The sequence below is a fragment of the Hypanus sabinus genome, chromosome 18 (genome assembly GCF_030144855.1).
Source record: "Hypanus sabinus isolate sHypSab1 chromosome 18, sHypSab1.hap1, whole genome shotgun sequence".
In the NCBI taxonomy this organism is placed as follows: Eukaryota; Metazoa; Chordata; class Chondrichthyes; order Myliobatiformes; family Dasyatidae; genus Hypanus; species Hypanus sabinus.
Window position 1 is genome coordinate 58,372,987 of NC_082723.1, and position 18,483 is coordinate 58,391,469.

An 18,483-nucleotide genomic window follows, 5' to 3' on the forward strand; every position below is an offset into this window, starting at 1 on the left:
GTTTCTTGCCTAATATAAATTTCCTTCAGTTCATCCTTTACCCTAGTTCCTTTGGCCACTATTACATCTGAGAGATTATTTGTGTCTTCCCTAGTGAAGACAGATCCAAAGTACCTGTTCAACTCGTCTACCATTTTCTTGTTCCCCATAATAAATTCACCTGTTTCTGTCTTCAATGGCCCAATTTTGGTCAACTATTTTTTTGCTATTCACATACCTAAAGAAGCTTTTACTATCCTCCTTTATATGAGGCCCTGTCTCACTCACTCTCATCATCTACAGATTCCTACATTCAGCATCAGAAACACAAAATATAACATGTCCCAATCTATCCATATTTTAGCTCAAAAATAGGTTTTAGTTGTTAAAAGTGGGCAAGATCTACTGTGTCTTCACCTGATAGGCTTTGTTTAACCAGAGCACCGAACAAGATGTCATGTTCCCAATCCAGTGCAGGTTCCCAGAGATTAAATGTGTTTCATTTAACCAACAACCAAAGACATCATAGGGTTTATTCCTCACTCGGGACAGCAACGTGAAGTCATCTGGAAGTAGAGAACAAAGGGAGGAATAATGGGAATGTGTGGAAAACACAGCATTCATTAAAGTATACAATTATACTCCACTAACAGAGGCTGTTCAAAGAGTTGTCCAATTGCACTCCCCTGCTCTTCGCCAGTTTTATTAGACACTTATCCAGTCTTATTCGAATGTTATTTTTGAATCTGCTTCCATTGCTCTTTCATGTATTGCAGTCCAAACCACAGAAACATTCTGTAAAGAATTAACTCATCCAGATTTCTTAACATATCATTTTACTTTGCCTTTATTTCCAGCTGATTTTATTATATAATGCAGATAACAAAATAATTTCAATCCTAACAATGTTAATTATTCAAACTGATTAATCATCCATTTTATTTCTATGTTGAACAATCCTTCCCCCCCCCACCAACACTTTTTGAACATCAATGCAAAATTGACAATCCAACAATCCTCTGGATCCACCAACATATCAAAGTATTAGAAGACGTCTTTTGAAACATGTTGTGGATATTGCTGGCATTTATTGTATGTCTTTCATTGCCCTTGACAGGGTCATGCTGAATCATTTTGAATAGCTGCAGTCTTTGTGTGAAGATATTCCCATACTACTTTTGAGTGGGAAGATTAAGCGTTCAAATCCAGCAAAATGAAGTAAATGTGTGTTGGTCAGGACCTCCATAACCTCTACCTTTACAATGTACAAAATCCCAGGATTAATTCATTCCAAGCGCTGCCTCCCATTCATGCTAATATTGCACATAATTTGACATTGTTCTTGGTTTATTATCGTCGAATGTTCCAAGATTCAGAGAAAAGCTCATTTTGCATACTGATCAAATCATTACACTGTGCATTGAGCTAGAATAAGGTAAAACAATAACAATAACAATAACAATAAAGAGTAAAAGCCACTGAAAAAGTGCAGTACAGATAAATGATAAAGTACAAGATCAAAATGAGGTAGATTACAATGCCAGAAGTCTACCTTGTTGTACAGAAAATCCATTCAAGCGTCCTGATAGCAATGGAATAGAAGCTGACCTTGAAGTGATGGTACCTGTTTTCAGGTTTTTGAATCTTCTGCCCAGTAGGAGACGGACGAAAAGAGGGTGTCCACGGTGGGTGGAGTCTTTGATTATATTTCTTTGCAACTTCCTCTTGTTACTAAGATCCTTTTAATTTATTACCAAGGAATCAAAATCCTAAATACCTTAGTCATGTTCTCCACCCACAAAAGTTAACTATGACCTTTCACTCACAAACAGGAGAAAATCTACAGATGTTGGAAATCCGAGCAATACACACAAAATGCTGGAGGAGCTCAGTAGGCCAGACAGCATCAAGGAAAAGAGTACAGTCGATGTTTCAGGCCTAAACCCTTCGGCAGGACCTTCTACTCTTTTCGACTACTCGATCCCTATTGTCATGATTATCAATGATTTTAGGGTCTTCTTTTATGTAGGTCATTAATTAACCATATATCCTCTTCCTGTCCCACTGGTTTCCAAACAATTTCTTTCTTAATTCAGCTTAACCTCTAATTCATCATTCAGGTGCCCTTCCTTTCTTCTTTTGAGATAATGTGCTCACTCTGTAACATTGATTATTGAAGGTCTTAAATGACAATGCACAAGAAATAAAACCAATTAACTGAACCAATTTATTGTATTTGCATCAAATGACACTGAATTTAATACAGACTTTCCCCAACTACATATTATTCAGTTTTATACAGTGGCATCAGTACAAAGCTGCAGTTTACAGAAGGACTGATCTATACTCACTGGTTATTCTGTCCTCTATTGGTCTATTCATATACCAAACAGCTCTATACCTCAGTAGAAGACTGCTATGAATCAACAAAATATTGCAGAATGTGGAGGTCAGAAATAGAAACAAAATATTGGACATATCCAGGCCAGGCCCCTGAATATTCTCAGCATGTTCTGTAGTTGTTGTGTGGTATGGCAGCCACCATTACCATACCATGTAAAATGCTCCAGCCTTAAATTTGCCCGTGTTCCCACTCCTCAATTCTGACTGCACACCTTCTTCACCTTCACCAAGTACCAGCTCTTCCAAGTACAGTCTCTGCAAAATCCTCCAAATTCAGTACAAGAAAAAAAAGCAATTTTTATGTTTTTGTTCCCAGACCATCATCCCCAGAACTGATAATCTATTGGAATTGGAGCTGGTTTAGTATTGTCAAATGTATTGAAACAAGTGGGGAAAAAAAAAACTTGTCTTGCATACTGTTCATACAAATCAATTCAGTATACAGTGCAAGGTAAAACAGTAGCAGAATGCAGAATGAAGTGTAACAGCTACAGAGAAAGTGCACTGCAAGTGCAAGGCCAAGAGTCATATTGTAGTTGAAAAAAAATTAAATGGTCTATTAACAGTGGGGTAAAAGCTGTCCTTGAGTATAGTAGTAAGTGCTGTCAGACTTTTGCATCTTCTGGAATTGGAATGTATTTCTAAGCCTGGTATCAGGCATGCCACTTTGCTTGCATACCCAATACACAACTCCCAAAGCTGACACTCTATACTGAGCTCTGCCACGGTGAGGGATTACCCAGCAGATGTATGCTATATCATATTATACAGAGACCAGTATTGTACCAATGTTATGCAGGCAGACCTATACTTGCAAGTATATCTTGGTACCATACAATGACAGATCAACACGTACAAACAAGCTGGAGGAACTCAGCAGGTCGGACAGCATCCATGAAAATGAGCAGTCAATGTTTCGGGCCGAGACCCTTTGTCAGGACTGAAGAGGGAGGGGGCAGCAGCCCTATAAAGAAGGTGGGGGGAGGGTGGGTCTGGGTGGTCTCCAGCCCCTTGGCATGAACATTGAATCTTCCAACTTCCGGTAATTCCCTCCCTCTCCCTTCCCCCAACCCAGTTTCACTCTGCCTCCTCCTCCAGCTGCATATCACCTCTCTCATGATTATGCCTTCTTCTACTACACAGTGCTTTCACCTTACATTCCTTCTTCACCTTTCCTGCCTATCCCCTCCCCCACCCCTTGATCTTTCCTCTGATTGGTTTTTAACCTGACACCCACCAGCCTTCTCCTTCCCATCCTCCCCACCACCTTCTTTATAGGGCCCCTGCCCCCTTCCTTTTCAGTCCTGACTAGGGGCCTCGGCCCGAAACGTTGACTGCTCATTTCCACGGATGCTGCCCGACCTGCTGAGTTCCTCCAGCTTGTTTGTACATGTTGCTTTGACCACAGCACCTGCAGCGTACTTAGTATTTGTAATGACAGACCAATATCCTCTGGAACCATTAATATTAAACAACCCAAAGAGCATGAAGCCAAGTACCAGAGTTGAGGATCAATGCCTAAAAAGGGAGAGCTGTCTCACAAACCAGTCCACAATGACCTAATACGGTGTTTGTTACATAAATGGAGCTTCCAGCAAATGCCTGACACTCTTCCATCAGCATTTCTGGATATGCCCTGCCCCAATGGTAGAACAGATCAAGCAGCAGCAATGAAAAGATTACAAACTAGAAAGGAAAGGAACTCCTCAACACCAAGTTTTATTCTATCAGGCCAAACAAGGACAAGGGAAATATCTTCTGTCTTCCATTGGCTGATGAACTAGTGCTGCTTCACATTCAATACCACTTGGAAACACTGAGAGAAGCAAAGGCAGAGCATGAATTGTGGTGGGGAACTTGAAGTGTAGTTCAGTAAAGCCCACTGACTGTATTGGCTGAGAGATGAAAGATTCTTTCAGATTAAATCTGGAGAACAAGACAACCCAGCCAACATAAATGTTGTCCTGTAGCGATGTACTACATACAGAGCTAGAGACGACACGCAGTCAGTAAGCCGTTTCGTGACTAGTTTATTCAAACTTCACGGTGCTGGCATTTAATCCCTAGCGCCCACCCTCTCCGGGCAGAAATGATGTCAGAGGTGCATTACCAAAGTCTCTCCCCGCGTGCTGGCTATCTATGAGCCGGTTTGGCTGCGCAGAAAGTGGGTCGTCACATAACCCCCCCCCCCCCCTGAACCGGCGATACACCCCCCAATATCCACAGTCTGGATCAGCCTCTGTTTGGTAGGTCTGCCTCTGCGCCGCGGTGCCTGAACCTCGACCGGCTACGCCAAATTCACATGGGCTAGTTTGAGTCGGTCCACCGTGAAAACCTCCTCTTTTCCCCCAAATGTCCAGAACGTACGTGGACCCGTTGTTGTTGATCACCTCGTACGGCCTCTGTAGCAGTGCCCGGTGTCCGCCCCTTCGTACAAACTCAAATTTATAGTTCTGCAGGTCTTTGGGTACATGGGTCGGGATCCGTCCGTGCTGTGAAGTCGGTACGGGAGCCAGGTTGCCGAGGCTCTCGTGTAGTCTGTGCAGGACTGTTGCGGGTTCTTCCTCTTGCCCCCTTGGGGCTGGTATGAACTCTCCTGGGACGGTCAGGGGTGCGCCGTACACCAACTCGGCTGGCGAGGCATGCAGATCCTCTTTGCGAATTCTAAGCAGGACCCAGGGAAGCTTGTCCACCCAGTTAGGTCCTCTCAGGCGGGCCATAAGAGCCGATTTCAAGTGACGGTGGAAACGCTCTACTAGTCCATTCGACTGTGGGTGGTAGGCAGTAGTGTGGTGTAGCTGTGTTCCCAACAGGCTGACCACAGCCGACCACAGGCTGGAGGTGGACTGGGCGCCTCTGTCGGAGGTAATTTGGGCCAGTACCCCGAAACGTGCTACCCAGGTTGCAATCAGTGCTCGGGCGCTGGAATCGGCAGATGTGTTGGTGAGCAGGACCGCCTCTGGCCACCTCATGAACTGGTCTACCATAGTTAGGAGGTACCGCACTCCTCGGGACCCTGGTAGGGGGCCCACGATATCCACATGAATGTGGTCGAACCTCCGGTGGGTGAGTTTGAACTGCTGCGGCGGGGCTTTAGTGTGCCACTGCACCTTGGCTGTTTGGCACTGCGCGCACGTTCTGGCCCATTCACTGACCTGCTTGCGAAGTCCGTGCCACGCGAACTTGCTGGAGACCAGCCGGACGGTTGTCCTGATAGATGGGTGCGCCAAACCGTGTATGGAGTCGAAAACTTGCTGCCTCCAGGCTGCTGGGACGATGGGGTGACCTACGAGAAAGTCCTGCAGATGCAAACCCGCGACTGCGGTGCTGTAGCTGGGCATCTCGTCGTCTGCAAGCTGCGCCTCCGCCAGTGCTGCATAGTCCATCCCCAGGGACAGGGCCTGGACAGCTGGCCTGGAGAGTGCGTCCGCCACGACGTTGTCCTTTCCTGAGATATGCTGGATGTCTGTCGTGTACTCAGAGATGTAGGACAGATGTCGCTGCTGGCGAGCCAACCAGGGATTGGACACCATCGTAAAAGCGAAGGACAACAGTTTGTGATCCGTGAATGCGGTGAACGGTCTGCCTTCTAAGAAGTACCTGAAATGCCGGATTGGTAGATACAGTGCCAACAGCTCCCGGTCGAAAACACTGTACTTGAGTTCGGGTGGTCGTAGGTGCTTGCTGAAGAACGCCAGGGGTTGCCAGCGCCCCTCAATGAGCTGCTCCAGCACCCCACTGACTGCTGTGTCGGATGTGTCCACCGTGAGGGTGGTTGGAACGTCCATTCTGGGGTGCACCAGCATCACGGCATCTGCCAAGGCGTCCATGGCTTTAACAAAAGCGGCCGCGGCCTCCTCGTTCCAAGTAATGTCCTTGCCTTTACCCGACATCAGGGTGTACAAAGGGTGCATGATAAGGGCTGCTGAGGGGAAGAAACGGTGGTAGAAGTTCACCGTACCAATGAACTTCTGCAGGCCTTTGACCGTGTTGGGCTGGGCAAAGTGGCGGATCACATCTACCTTGGCAGACAGAGGTGTTGCCCCATCTTTGGTAATCCTGTGGCCCAGGAAATTGATGGTAACGAAACTGAACTGGCATTTGGCTGGGTTGATCGTGACGCTGAAATCACTCAGGCAGGAGTACAGCTGGCGGAGGTGGGACAGATGCTCCTGGCGACTGCTGCTGGCTATAAGGATGTCGTCCAAATAGATGAACGCAAAGTCCGGGTCGCGCCCCACCACATCCATTAGCCGCTGGAACATCTGTGCGGCATTCTTCAGGCCTAACGGCATTTGGAGGAACTGGAACAGGCCGAACGGGGTGATGAGTGCCGTTTTGGGGATATTTTCAGGGTGCACCGGGATTTGATGGTATCCCCGGACGAGGTCTACTTTGGAAAAGGTTCTTGCCCCATGCAGGTTTGCTGCAAAGTCCTGTATGTGCGGCATGGGGTAGCGGTCTGGAGTTGTAGCTTCGTTCAGACTGAGGTAGTCGCCGCAAGGTCTCCAACCCCCGGCTGCTTCGGGCACCATGTGCAGGGGGGAGGCCCATGGGCTGTCGGACCTCCATACTATCCCCAATTCCTCCATCCTCTTGAACTCCTCCTTCGCCAGGCGGAGTTTTTCTGGGAGGAGCCTTCATGAGCGGGCGTGGAGGGACGGTCCCTGGGTCGGGATGTGGTGCTGTACCCCGTGTCTGGGCATGGCTGCCGTGAACTGCGGTGCCAGAATCGATGGAAAGTCTGCCAGGATTCTGGTGAATTCATTGTCCGACAGCGTGATGGACTCCAGGTGTGGGGCCGGCAACATGGCTTCACCCAGGGAGAATGTCTGGAAAGTCTCGGCATGTACCAGTCTTTTCCCTTGCAAGTCAACCAGCAGGCTGTGAGCTCGCAAGAAGTCCACCCCAGGAGTGGTTGGGCCACCGTGGCCAGTGTGAAGTCCCACGTGAACCAGCTAACGCCGAACCGCAGCTGCACCGTGCGGGTGCTGTAGGTCCGTATCGTGCTGCCGTTTCCGGCCCTCAGGGTGGGTCCTGGCTTCCTGTTGTGGGTGTTGTACCCCATCGGGGGCAAGACGCTGATTTCCACTCCAGTGTCGACCAAGAAACAGTGTCCCGACTGCTTGTCCCAGATGTACAAGAGGCTGTCCTGGCAGCCAGCCGCCATAGTCATTAGCGGCAGCTGGCCCTTGCAGGGCGAACGACAACGGCGGGCTTTTGTGCCCCACTGCTGGTGGTAGAAACACCACTGTTCACTGGCCTCCTCACTCTTGCCTGTGTTGTGTGCGCCCCCCTGCCGGGCCCAGTCTGGTCTGCTGTTGGGCGCGTGGCCTAGTAATCTGACCGACGGACACCACGCTCTCCCTCTTGGCTTTCCACAGCACGTCTACCCGGGCCATCACCTTCTGAGGGTCGCTGAAATCTGCGTCGGCCAGCAGCAGATGTATGTCCTCAGGCAGTTGCTCTAGGAACGCTTGCTCGAACATGAGGCAGGGCTTGTGTCCATCAGGCAGGGCCAGCATCTCGTTCATCAATGCTGATGGCAGCCTGTCTCCCAAACCATCCAGGTGAAGCAGGCGGGCACCCTGCTCACACTGTGAGAGGCCAAAGGCCCCAATGAGCAGCGCTTTGAATGCTTCATATTTGCTTTCTTCCGGGGGCAACTGTATGAAATCCTCAATCTGGGCGGCCGTCTCCTGGTCAAGGGCGCTCACCACATGGTAGTAACGCGTGGAATCAGAGGATATCTGCTGAATCTGGAACTGGGTAAACCACACGCGTGGTCGCAGTGTCCAGAAAGTCGGCAGTTTTAGCGAAACTGCGTGAACAGATGAAAAGTCGGTCATCTTTGGTCCAAATTCTGTTTGGACCATTGGGGTCACCAATGTAGCGATGTAGTACATACAGAGCTAGAGACGACACGCAGTCGGTAAGCCATTTCGAGACTAGTTTATTCAAACTTCGCGGCGCTGGCATTTAATCCCTAGTGCCCGCCCTCTCCAGGTGGAAATGACATCAGAGGTGCATTACCAAAGTCTCTCCCCGCGCACTGGCTATTTGTGAGCCGGTTCACCTGCGCAGAAAGTTGGTTGCCACAGTCCTATCAATCCATCTGCTGCAGCTGCATCTGTTCACAATAGTAATGACAGGATTAACTAATCCTTGTGGACACAAAGTCCTACCCTCACACCGAAAAACTCCATCATAACATTTGAAAGTATTGGCTATACAAGAGACCCTGTGGGACAATGGGGATATAGTATATATTTAATTAATCTTTAACTCCATAGCCTTGCATATCCCTCACTTTTATCAAGTCTGGAAACTCATGAGGAGGAGGGAATATCATTGTCAGCAGCAAGTGTACCCAAGAAGATACCAATCTTGTGAAATCATACATGACACTGCACTACAGAAGACAGAAAGCATACACTACAGAGACAAGCAATGCCAGAACCAATGGATCAAACCAAGGTTCTACACTTCTAGTCATGAATAGTGGCAACAAATGTAACAGCTAAACAAAGCAACTCAAATAACACGTCCCATAAGTCTGGCATGAGAGTACCGGGAACAAAGAGCATTTCTAACTTCATACAGTCACAAGAGAGATGTGCCTTAACCTTCTGTGGACCCCACCATCATTAAACCAGATTTCACCCAATTCAGTTCATTCCACGTGAAATCGGGAAGTGGCTAAAAGCACGAGATATAGAAAAGGCCAGTAAACATCTCAGTTACAGTCCTGAAACCCAAAAAACTCTGCAGTTGCTGGGGTCAAAGCAACAAGCACAACACTGGAGGAACTCAGCAGGTCGGGCAGCATCCATGAAACGAGCAGTCAACATTTCGGGCCAAGACCCTTCGTCAGGACTGAAGAGGGAGGGGGCAGGGGCCCTATAAAGAAGGTGAGGGGAGGGTGGGAAGAAGGCTGATAGGTGCCAGGTGAAAAACCAGTAAGGGGAAAGATCAAGGGGTGGGGAGGGGATAGGCAGGAAAGGTGAAGAAGGAATGTAAGGGAAAAGCACTATGGGTAGTAGTAGAAGGTGGAACCATGAGGAGGGTGATAGGCAGCTGGAGGAAGAGGCAGAGTGAAACTGGGATGAGGGAAGGGAGGGGGAGGGAATTACCAGAAGTTGGAGAATTCAATGTTCGTGCCAAGGGGCTCGCATGGACCCCAGCCATGCCTGCTTCTTCGTTGGTTATGTGGAACAGTCTATGCTCCAAACTCATACTGGTACTGCCCCCCAACGTTTTCTTCGCTACACTGATGACTACATCGGTGCTGCATCCTGCACCCATGCTGAGCTCGTCAATTTCACTGACTTTGCCTCTAACTCCCACCGACTCTCATACCTACCTTGACTGCACCTCTTCTCACCCTGCCATATGCAAAAATGCTATTCCCTATTCCCAGTTCCTCCGTCTCTGCTGCATCTGCTCTCAGGATGAGGCTTTCCATTCCAGGACATCTCAAATGTCCTCTTTCTTTAAGGATCGTGGTTTCCCTTCTGCCACCATCAATAATCTCCTCCATTTCCTACACTTCAGCCCTCACCCCATCTTCCCATCACAACAGGGACCGAATTCCCCTTGTCCTCACCTACCACCTCACCAGCCTCCAGATCCAGCACATTATCCTCTGCAATTTCCGAACCTTCAACAGGACCCCACCACTAAGCACATCTTTCCCTCTCTACCCCTCTCCGCTTTCCGCAGAGATCGTTCAGTCCACGACTCCCTGGTCCACACGTCCCTCTCCACAGATTTCCCACCTGGTACTTATCCCTGCAAGCGTAAGTGCTACACCTGTCCCTACACCTCCTCTCTTACCACATTTCAGGGCCCCAAACAGTCCTTCCAGGAGAGGTACACTTCACTTGTGAGCTGTTGGGGTCATCTATTGCATCTGGTGCTCCCAGTGCGACCTCCTCTACATCAGCAAGATCCGACGCAGATTGGGGGACCGCTTCGTCGAGCACCTCCACTCCATCCGCCACAACAGACAGGATCTCCCGGTTGCCACCCACTTCAACTCTGCTTCACATTCCCATTCGGATATGTCCATACACGGCCCCCTCTACTGCCATGATGAGGCCAGACTCAGGTTGGAGGAGCAACACATATACCATATGCCCTTGGCATGAACATCGAATTCTCCATCTTCCGGTAACTCCCTCCCCCCCCCCCAACCCATTTCATTCTGCCTCCTCCTCCAACTGCCTATCACCTCCCTCATGGTTCTGCCTCCTTCTACTACCCATGGTGCTTTCCTCTTACATTCCTTCTTCACCTTTCCTGCCTATCCCCATCCCCCACCCCTTGATCTTTCCCCTTACTGGTTTTCCACCTGGCACCTACCAGCCTTCTCCTTCCCACCCTCCCCTCATCTTCTTTATAGGGTCCCTGCCCCCTCACTCAAAGGGTCTCGGCCTGAAACGTTGACTGTTCCTTTCCACAGATGCTGCCCGACCTGCTGAGTTCCTCCAGCATGTTGTGCGTGTCACACAGTCCTGAAACCTGTGCTCTGGAACTACCTTAAATTTCCCTCCCATATGTTTTTAACACTGGCATCTATCTAACAATATGGAAAAGTACCAAGGTATGTTGCACTTGCAAAAATCAGAACAAATTCAATCCAGTTAATTAACATCTTATTTGTATAGTCTTAATCATCAGGAAAGCATTGAAAGGGGTAATAGACTCTCACTCTCGAATAACATGCAAACAGGACCACTTGAGTCCATATCACATTACAGACTTATCCAAGCAGTTTCCACGAGTTGACAGTGACTAATGTTGATATTCATTCAACATTAACTGAGTGTATCACTGTGACGAGATCTGAAGGATTATTCTAAAGTGGACTGTTCCTTTAACGAGAGAGAGGAAGCGAACAGTTTATGTGCTAATTCAGCAGCAGAGAGAGTGTGTCTGTGAGTTGCTTTGGAAACTGAAAGGCAGAGCTATATGATGGACAGCTCGTGTTCCGCAATGGAGATATATGCAAGGTCAGCTGACTTAACCCCTCATCAGGATTTGGGTAGTCAGGAGGATGAGAAAGGTTTGTCCTTGTCCACGGATGAATTTATAGCAGAACAAAGTTGAGATTCTGAAATTGCTGCATTAGAGGAAACAGCTCTCACAGAAGAGGAGGTTCAGAGAGAGTCAGTAGGATATTAAGGATGGGGTGTTAATGAGGAAGTGGAGATCACCTACTGAGCCTGCAAGTGAGGATTGGGCCATTGAACATCAAGCTGTGGTCCTGAAAGTTTACAGGGCTGAGATTTTAAACACGGCTCATAGTATGCCTTTAGGTGGACATTTTGGAGTGAGAAAGACATTAAACAGGATTATGAAGTTAATTCTACTGGCCTAATTTAAGAAAGGATGTTGTGAACTTTTGGAAGACTTGCCATACCTGTCAAGTTGTGGGAAAACCTAATCAGGTGATTTTTTCACACTGGTAGGTCTACCAATCTGACCAGGGTAGTAACTTTACTTTGAAAACATTCTGGGGGATAGTTAAAGAGTTGAGAGCTAAGCACATTGTGTCATCTGCATGTCACCCTGAGTCCCTGGGGTTCAGTCTGTTTGAACTTGTTTTTGGTTACAAAGCTAGGGGACCTTTGACCCTACTCAGAGAGCAATGGTCAGATCAGAATGTGTGTGTGAGCCTGCTTAGTTATGTTTTGGAATTCAGAGACAGACTTAACAACTTAACAAGGCTTGTGACCTTGCGAAGCAGAATTTACAGCACTCTCAGATAAAGATGAAGCTGTTCCCCCTCCCTACCAATCCCCTTCAAGCAAGATTTAGTGGACCATATGAAATAATTAAGAAAATTGATTCTTTGAATTATGTTATTAGAACTCCTGACCAGAAGGCTACACAGCTCATCCACGTAAATACGATCAAGCGTTATCATGACACCAAACCTGCACCTGTGAGTACCGTCATGACAACGGAGGAGATTGTGGTGTCTGGTACTGGAATACCACATCATTTTAATGAACTCCATGTAATTTCCACAAGACTCAGAAATGCTGATGTTTTGAAAAATCTTGGAAAGATTCAACAGAATGAACCAAGCCAAAAATAAAATGGTTGAACAAAAACTTGAATACATGCTAACAGCCAGCATAATTAGGCCATCCACTTCAGACTGGACGTCACTGTGTGTGATTGTCCCTAAGCCAGACAGGAGTATGAGATTCTGTACTGATTACAGGAAAGTTAATGCAGTAACTAAGACAGATGCTTATCCCATCCCAAGAGTGAATGACTGTATTGAGAGAATGGGGAAGGCTAAACACGTTACAAAGATTGACCTGTTGAAAGGTTACTGGTGTGTTCCTTTAAGAGAAAGGGCTAAAGAAATATCTGCATTTGTGACACCATCTGGATTGTATGAGTACAATGTTTTACCCTTTGGGATGAAAAATGCTCCAGGGACATTCCAAAGGATGATGAATTCTGTGATTCAAGGTTTAGAAAATACAGGGGCTTATATTGATGATTTGGTTGTATGGAATAACACCTGGGAGGAGCATATCTCAGCAGTAGAGAAACTGTTTGAAAGGCTGTGCAGGGCAAATCTCACTGTAAACCTTGCTAAAAGTGAATTTGGCCACACCACTGTCACGTATCTTGGCTATGTAGTAGGCCAGGGCCAACTGGCACCGTGCAGGCCAAGGTTCAGGCTATTGCTGAGATTGACAGGCAAGAAGGCGTTAAGAAGGTTTTTCCGAATGGTTGGATATTACCAAAGTTTTGTAAGAACTTCACAGATATCGCTCTCCCCCTAACAAAACTCCTAGGATAGAGTGAAAGATTTGTGTGGACTGACCTTTGCCAGGAGGCATTTAACTGCCTGAAATCCACCGTGTTATCATCCTGTGCTCAAAGCACCTGATTTCAATAAACCATTTTCAATCGCGGTAGACGCTAGTGATGGAGCTGCCGGGGCAGTATTGTTGCAAAAGGATGATGATGAAATTGAATATCCAGTAGCTTATTTTGCAAAGAAATTTAACGTGCATCAGAAGAATTACACCACCGTTGAAAAAGAGCTGCTAGCACGCATCTTAGCATTGCAACATTTTGATGTCTACGCATGTCCTGCACAGAAACCACTTGTGGTTTACACAAACCATAATCCACTAGTGTTTCTGAGTAAAATGAAGGATAAGAATAGAAGGTTACTTAACTGGAATCTGATCTTGCAAGAGTATGACATGGAAATAAAACATGTGAAAGGTACTGACAATATTATAGCAGACTGTTTGTCTAGATGTTAAGTTTAAGTTTGTAATGCTTTGCTGTTACCTGATAATTACACATGTATTGCTTTAAGCTGTATAGTTGAGAGTTAAGACAAAAATTTTGCTGTTTCATCAAAATTTTTCTTAAAAGGAGAGAGGTGTGACAAGATCTGAAGGATTATTCTAAAGTGGCCTATTCCTTTAACAAGAGAGAGAGGGAGCGAACAGCTTGTGTGCTAATTCAGCAGCACAGAGACAGAGTCTGTGAGTTGCCTTGGAAACTGAAAGGCAGAGCTATATGATGGACAGCTCATGTTCTACACTGGAGACATATGCAAGGTCAGTTGACTTTTTAAATCAGACACACTACAGACACGCAACGCCAGAGGCAAGGAGGACATTGGTGAGCTCTGTGTGCCCATGACAAGGGTGAGATTTTTGCTCGCAGTGTGGACAAAGGAATGACCAGTGGAATGCTATCAGTGTGTTTAGCCCTGGCCTGGGTTGATAGTGTTACTATGGAAAACAGTCCCCTTTGTGGTCACAAGTTGGTGACTTTAAATAAGTTTTTGGAGCAGGAGGATGACGTGGAGGATCGGCATCAGGAAGACAAACCAGCTCTCTCTCTAACTCTACTCAAATCAAATTCCAGAACTGAACTGATTACTTACCATACCACCGTAATACTGTTCACCTAACCACCTGAGCTATGAAGCTTGGGAAATTTATTTATTCACTTATATATGCTAATCTGTTTACCTTACCTTGTTTTATATTACTTTACTCACGTAGTTACTAATAAAATAGAGTTTGTAACATAAGACTCGGACTCCAGGTGTGTCCATTTCTGCTGGTTCTTTTTAACCCGTTACGGGGTACATAACAATCATCAAAAAATACCAATAACATTGAAAACAAAGCGATTTAAGAGAAACATTTTCCACTGGGTGGATTTCTAACTAACAGAGTGAAAATGGTTGCAGTGGTGGAGGTTAAACATCCCAACCTATGACATAACTGCAGAAGTTCCTCAGGGCATATTCCAGCCACAACCATCTTCTGTGATCTCAATGGCCTTTCTTCCATAATAAAGTCAGAAGTAGGAATATTTGATCCAGATTAATTTCATTCATAATTCCTCAAGAATGAAGCAGCATGGTCAGAACAACGTTTAGTAATGGGCTAAGTAGCATCTAATATTGTTGCCAGACAAAAAAAAATGAAACAAGAGAAGCCACCACATTTCCTGCCACTTAAAGGTATTACCATCACTGGCTCTCTGACCAGTAACAACCTGGGGTTACCACTGGCCACAAAGTTATTTGGAACATGCAAATTTGCCAACTGAGTACATAAGGAATCGACTTGCGGCAGTTTAGTGTTTTGAGAAGCGGTTATTTTCAATGATCGTGATTGATTGAAAGAACAAATTAAAATAAGGCAGGGGCAAGCAGTGTGGTCTTTGGGGGAGTTTAAACTAGAGTTGCAGGAGGATGGGAAGCACAGTTCCAGAACAGATAAATAGTGGAGAGCTTGTGGAGACATGTTGTTAAGTCCTCAGATAATGTCAGGAATCAAAACGTTGAGCATGGTGTGACTAATGTCCTGAGCTGCGTATATGTCAATGCAATACGCATCATAGGAAAGGCAGATGAGCTCAGGGCATGGATCAACACTTGAAATACGATACTGCAGCCATTAGTGAGGTATGGCTCCAAAAGGGGCAGGACTGGCAGATCAATATTCTGGAGTTCCATTGCTTTAAATGTGACAGAGTGGGAGGGTTTAAAGGGGGAGAGTGGCATACTAATCAAGGAAAATATCACAGCAGTGCTCAGTTAGGACTTGCCGAGTGAGGCTTTATGGATGGCACTGAGGAATAAGAAAAGTATGGCTATGTTAGTGGGGCTATATTATAGATCACCTAACAGTCCATGGGACTTAGAGAAGCAAATTTGTAGATAGATCACAGACTGTTGCAAGAAACATAAGGTTGTTATAGTAGGTGATTTTAACTTTCCACATGTTGACTGGGACTTCCATACTGTAAAAGAACTAGATGGGAGAGAGATTAGTAAATGTGTTCAGTAAAGTTTCCTTAATCCGTACATAGAAGTCCCAATGAGAGTGTGTGATATGATCTCCTATTAGTGAATGAGACAGGGCAGGTGACAGAGGTTTGTGTAGAGGAGCATTTTGCATCTAGTGATCATAATGTCATTAAAGTAAATATGCAAATAGATAAGTCTGGTGTCAGGTTGAGATTCTACATTGAAGAAAGGCTAATTTTGATGACAAGCAAAAAGACTGTAAGGGACAAATTTGGTTTCCGGAAGATCAGAATGGTAATCTATGCATGGAGTCAAAAGAATGGTGGAGATCTTAAATGTTTTTTTTGCATTTGTATTTACTCAGGAGATGGACACAGAGTCTATGGAAGTGAGGCAAAGCAGCAGCAAGATACAGAGATTACAGAGGAGGAGGTGTTTGCTGTCTTGAGGCAAACTAGGGTGGATAAATCCCCAGGGCCTGACAAGGTATACCCTTGGTCCCTGTGGAAGACAAGTGCTGAAATTGCAGGGGCCATACCAGAGATATTTAAATCCTCCTTAGAGTCAGGTGAGGTACTGGAGGATCGGAGGACAGCAAATGTTGTGTTGCTGTTTAAGAAAGGCTCTAAAAATAAACCAGGAAATTATAGGGCTGTGAGCCTGACGTCAGTAGTGTGAAAGTTACTGAAAGCTATTCTAAGGGACTAGATATACGAGTATTTAGACAGACATAGATTAGGGATAGTCAGCATGGCTTTGTGCATGGTCGGGCATATCAAGCCAATTATGGTGGTTACTTGCAAACAAACCAAAGCCGGTGAGAGACTAAACCAGGGTAATTAACGGTGTATGACACACTTCCAAATAATAATGTTACAAACCAAAAAACCTATGTTCAATCCTTTATTATGATTCCTGCAAAGATGAGCGATATTACAACGATAAAAATTAACTAAGCTAAATTAGCAATATAGCAATCTTAGCATTCAAATCAGCATAACAAAGCATTCTAATTAGCGATATAACTAATTATATCGCAGCCAAACTAAATTAGTGTTCCAATTAGCAAAGTTAGCGCATTTGAATGTAATAAGCAGTCTAATAATGTTCCCACAAAGTACTCTGCCGATGCTGTGGTCAAATCAATAAGTACAAAAAAGCTGGAGGAACTCAGCAGGTCAGACAGCATCAGATGCTGCCCGACCTGCTGAGCTCCTCCAGCTTTTTTGTACGTCTAATAATGTTCCATTTTGTGGTCAACAAAAATTAAAAATCATTCCCCATGGCTCACCCTCTGCCTAACACTAACAGTTAACTAACCCAAAGCATGAATACATAACTATACACATTTGCTTCTATTACACCCCAACCCAAGTGAGAGCTTACCATAATAAATACACTACAAAATACAATACAGACAGGAAGTAGACATGGCTCCAGAGACCAAAAATAGACACATGACTCCTACATCCCAGCCCCAATTATTAAACTACAACCTAAATAAGAGACATGAAATCTTCAAGGATTAATATCTTAATGTTTATACAAATGTCCTCTTTCTTCTTCATCAAGCTGGAGGTTACCAGCACTTAGCCCAGTACATGTGATCTTTGCCGCAACTCTGTCAAGTCTGTAAGTCAAGTGAAAGTCATGAAGCTTCTGGAGCTGTAGCTCCTCAAACCTCTGCCTCCATTAGAAGACAGATCTTGATTATAGGCCTGTCCAGACAGCTGGTCTTGATCTTGATGTGCACCTGCCACACAAATCCTCTTCTGTCTGGAAAGACTTGAATGACTCTTCCCAATTCATGAATTGTGAGGTACTGTGTCATCAACTATGCATAATGTCTTCTGGGAGGAAATTGCATTTTATACCTGACCACTTTTGAAGTTCCTGTAAGTGGTAAATACACCTTGACCCACCATTTCAAAAACAAGCAAGACATGTATTGGACCTGCTTTCACCTATGAGCATAAATGTCTTCCTTTTGGAACTATCCTGGTGATAGGGATGGTGAGGTTAACAGATGCAAAAGATAGTTGAGTATTAGTGCTTCCAATTCATTGGGATTGGAGGATGCTTTAGTAATTGGATGACCATTGATAATTGACAGTAATATTACAATGGCTTCTACTTCACAAAGTCCTGTGTGGAAAACCTCTGTCAAGATTCTGTACCGTTCATGGTGGAATTCAGGACCTTTTGTAGAGACCTAATCAATCTTTTCCACATTCCTCAATGATGTGAACCAGCCGGGGGTTGAAAATCCACTTAACTGCTTTTTGAAGACGGACATTACTTGATCCGTGAATAATTCCACTTCTCAATGGCTTCTCACAACTCTCAATCAGTTCCAACAAAGTTTGTTGCAGTATCAGAGTACAGTTCATGAACCTATCCTCATCTTGCTACAAAGCAAAGTGCATTAACAAAGGAATCTGTCTAAAGAAGATACCACTTTGATGTGAACAGCTTATAGAGCTAAAGAGGTAAAAAGGTGAAGAGTGCTCCTTTGCTGTACTCCTGCTCTTCACTTCAAAAGGTCCATGGTAGTCCACTCCTAAACATGTAAACGGAGGTTCCAGAGGTAGATCTGCCATCTGCTTTTCCCCCCCACTAAGGTTGGGTGGGACTAAAAGAGGTCATGGGTTAAGGGTGAAAGGGGAAAAGTTTAAGAGGAACACGAGGGGAAACTTCTTCATTCAGAGGGTCATGAGAGTGTAGAACGAGCTGCCAGCGCAAGTGGTGCATGCAAGCTTGACTTCAATGTTTAATAGATGTTT

At 45.5% G+C, this 18,483-nt stretch overlaps 1 protein-coding gene across 4 annotated transcripts in view; it reads right to left on the reverse strand.

Moving 5' to 3' along the window:
• fbxw5 (F-box and WD repeat domain containing 5) overlaps window positions 1-18,483 on the reverse strand; it is a 53,467-nt gene that overhangs the window by 22,001 nt on the left and 12,983 nt on the right. For all 4 annotated transcript variants that reach the window (XM_059994436.1, XM_059994434.1, XM_059994433.1 and 1 more), the window contains exon 5: window positions 397-545. In XM_059994436.1, the coding sequence (XP_059850419.1) occupies window positions 397-545 (149 nt within the window). The remainder of the gene's footprint in view (window positions 1-396; window positions 546-18,483) is intronic.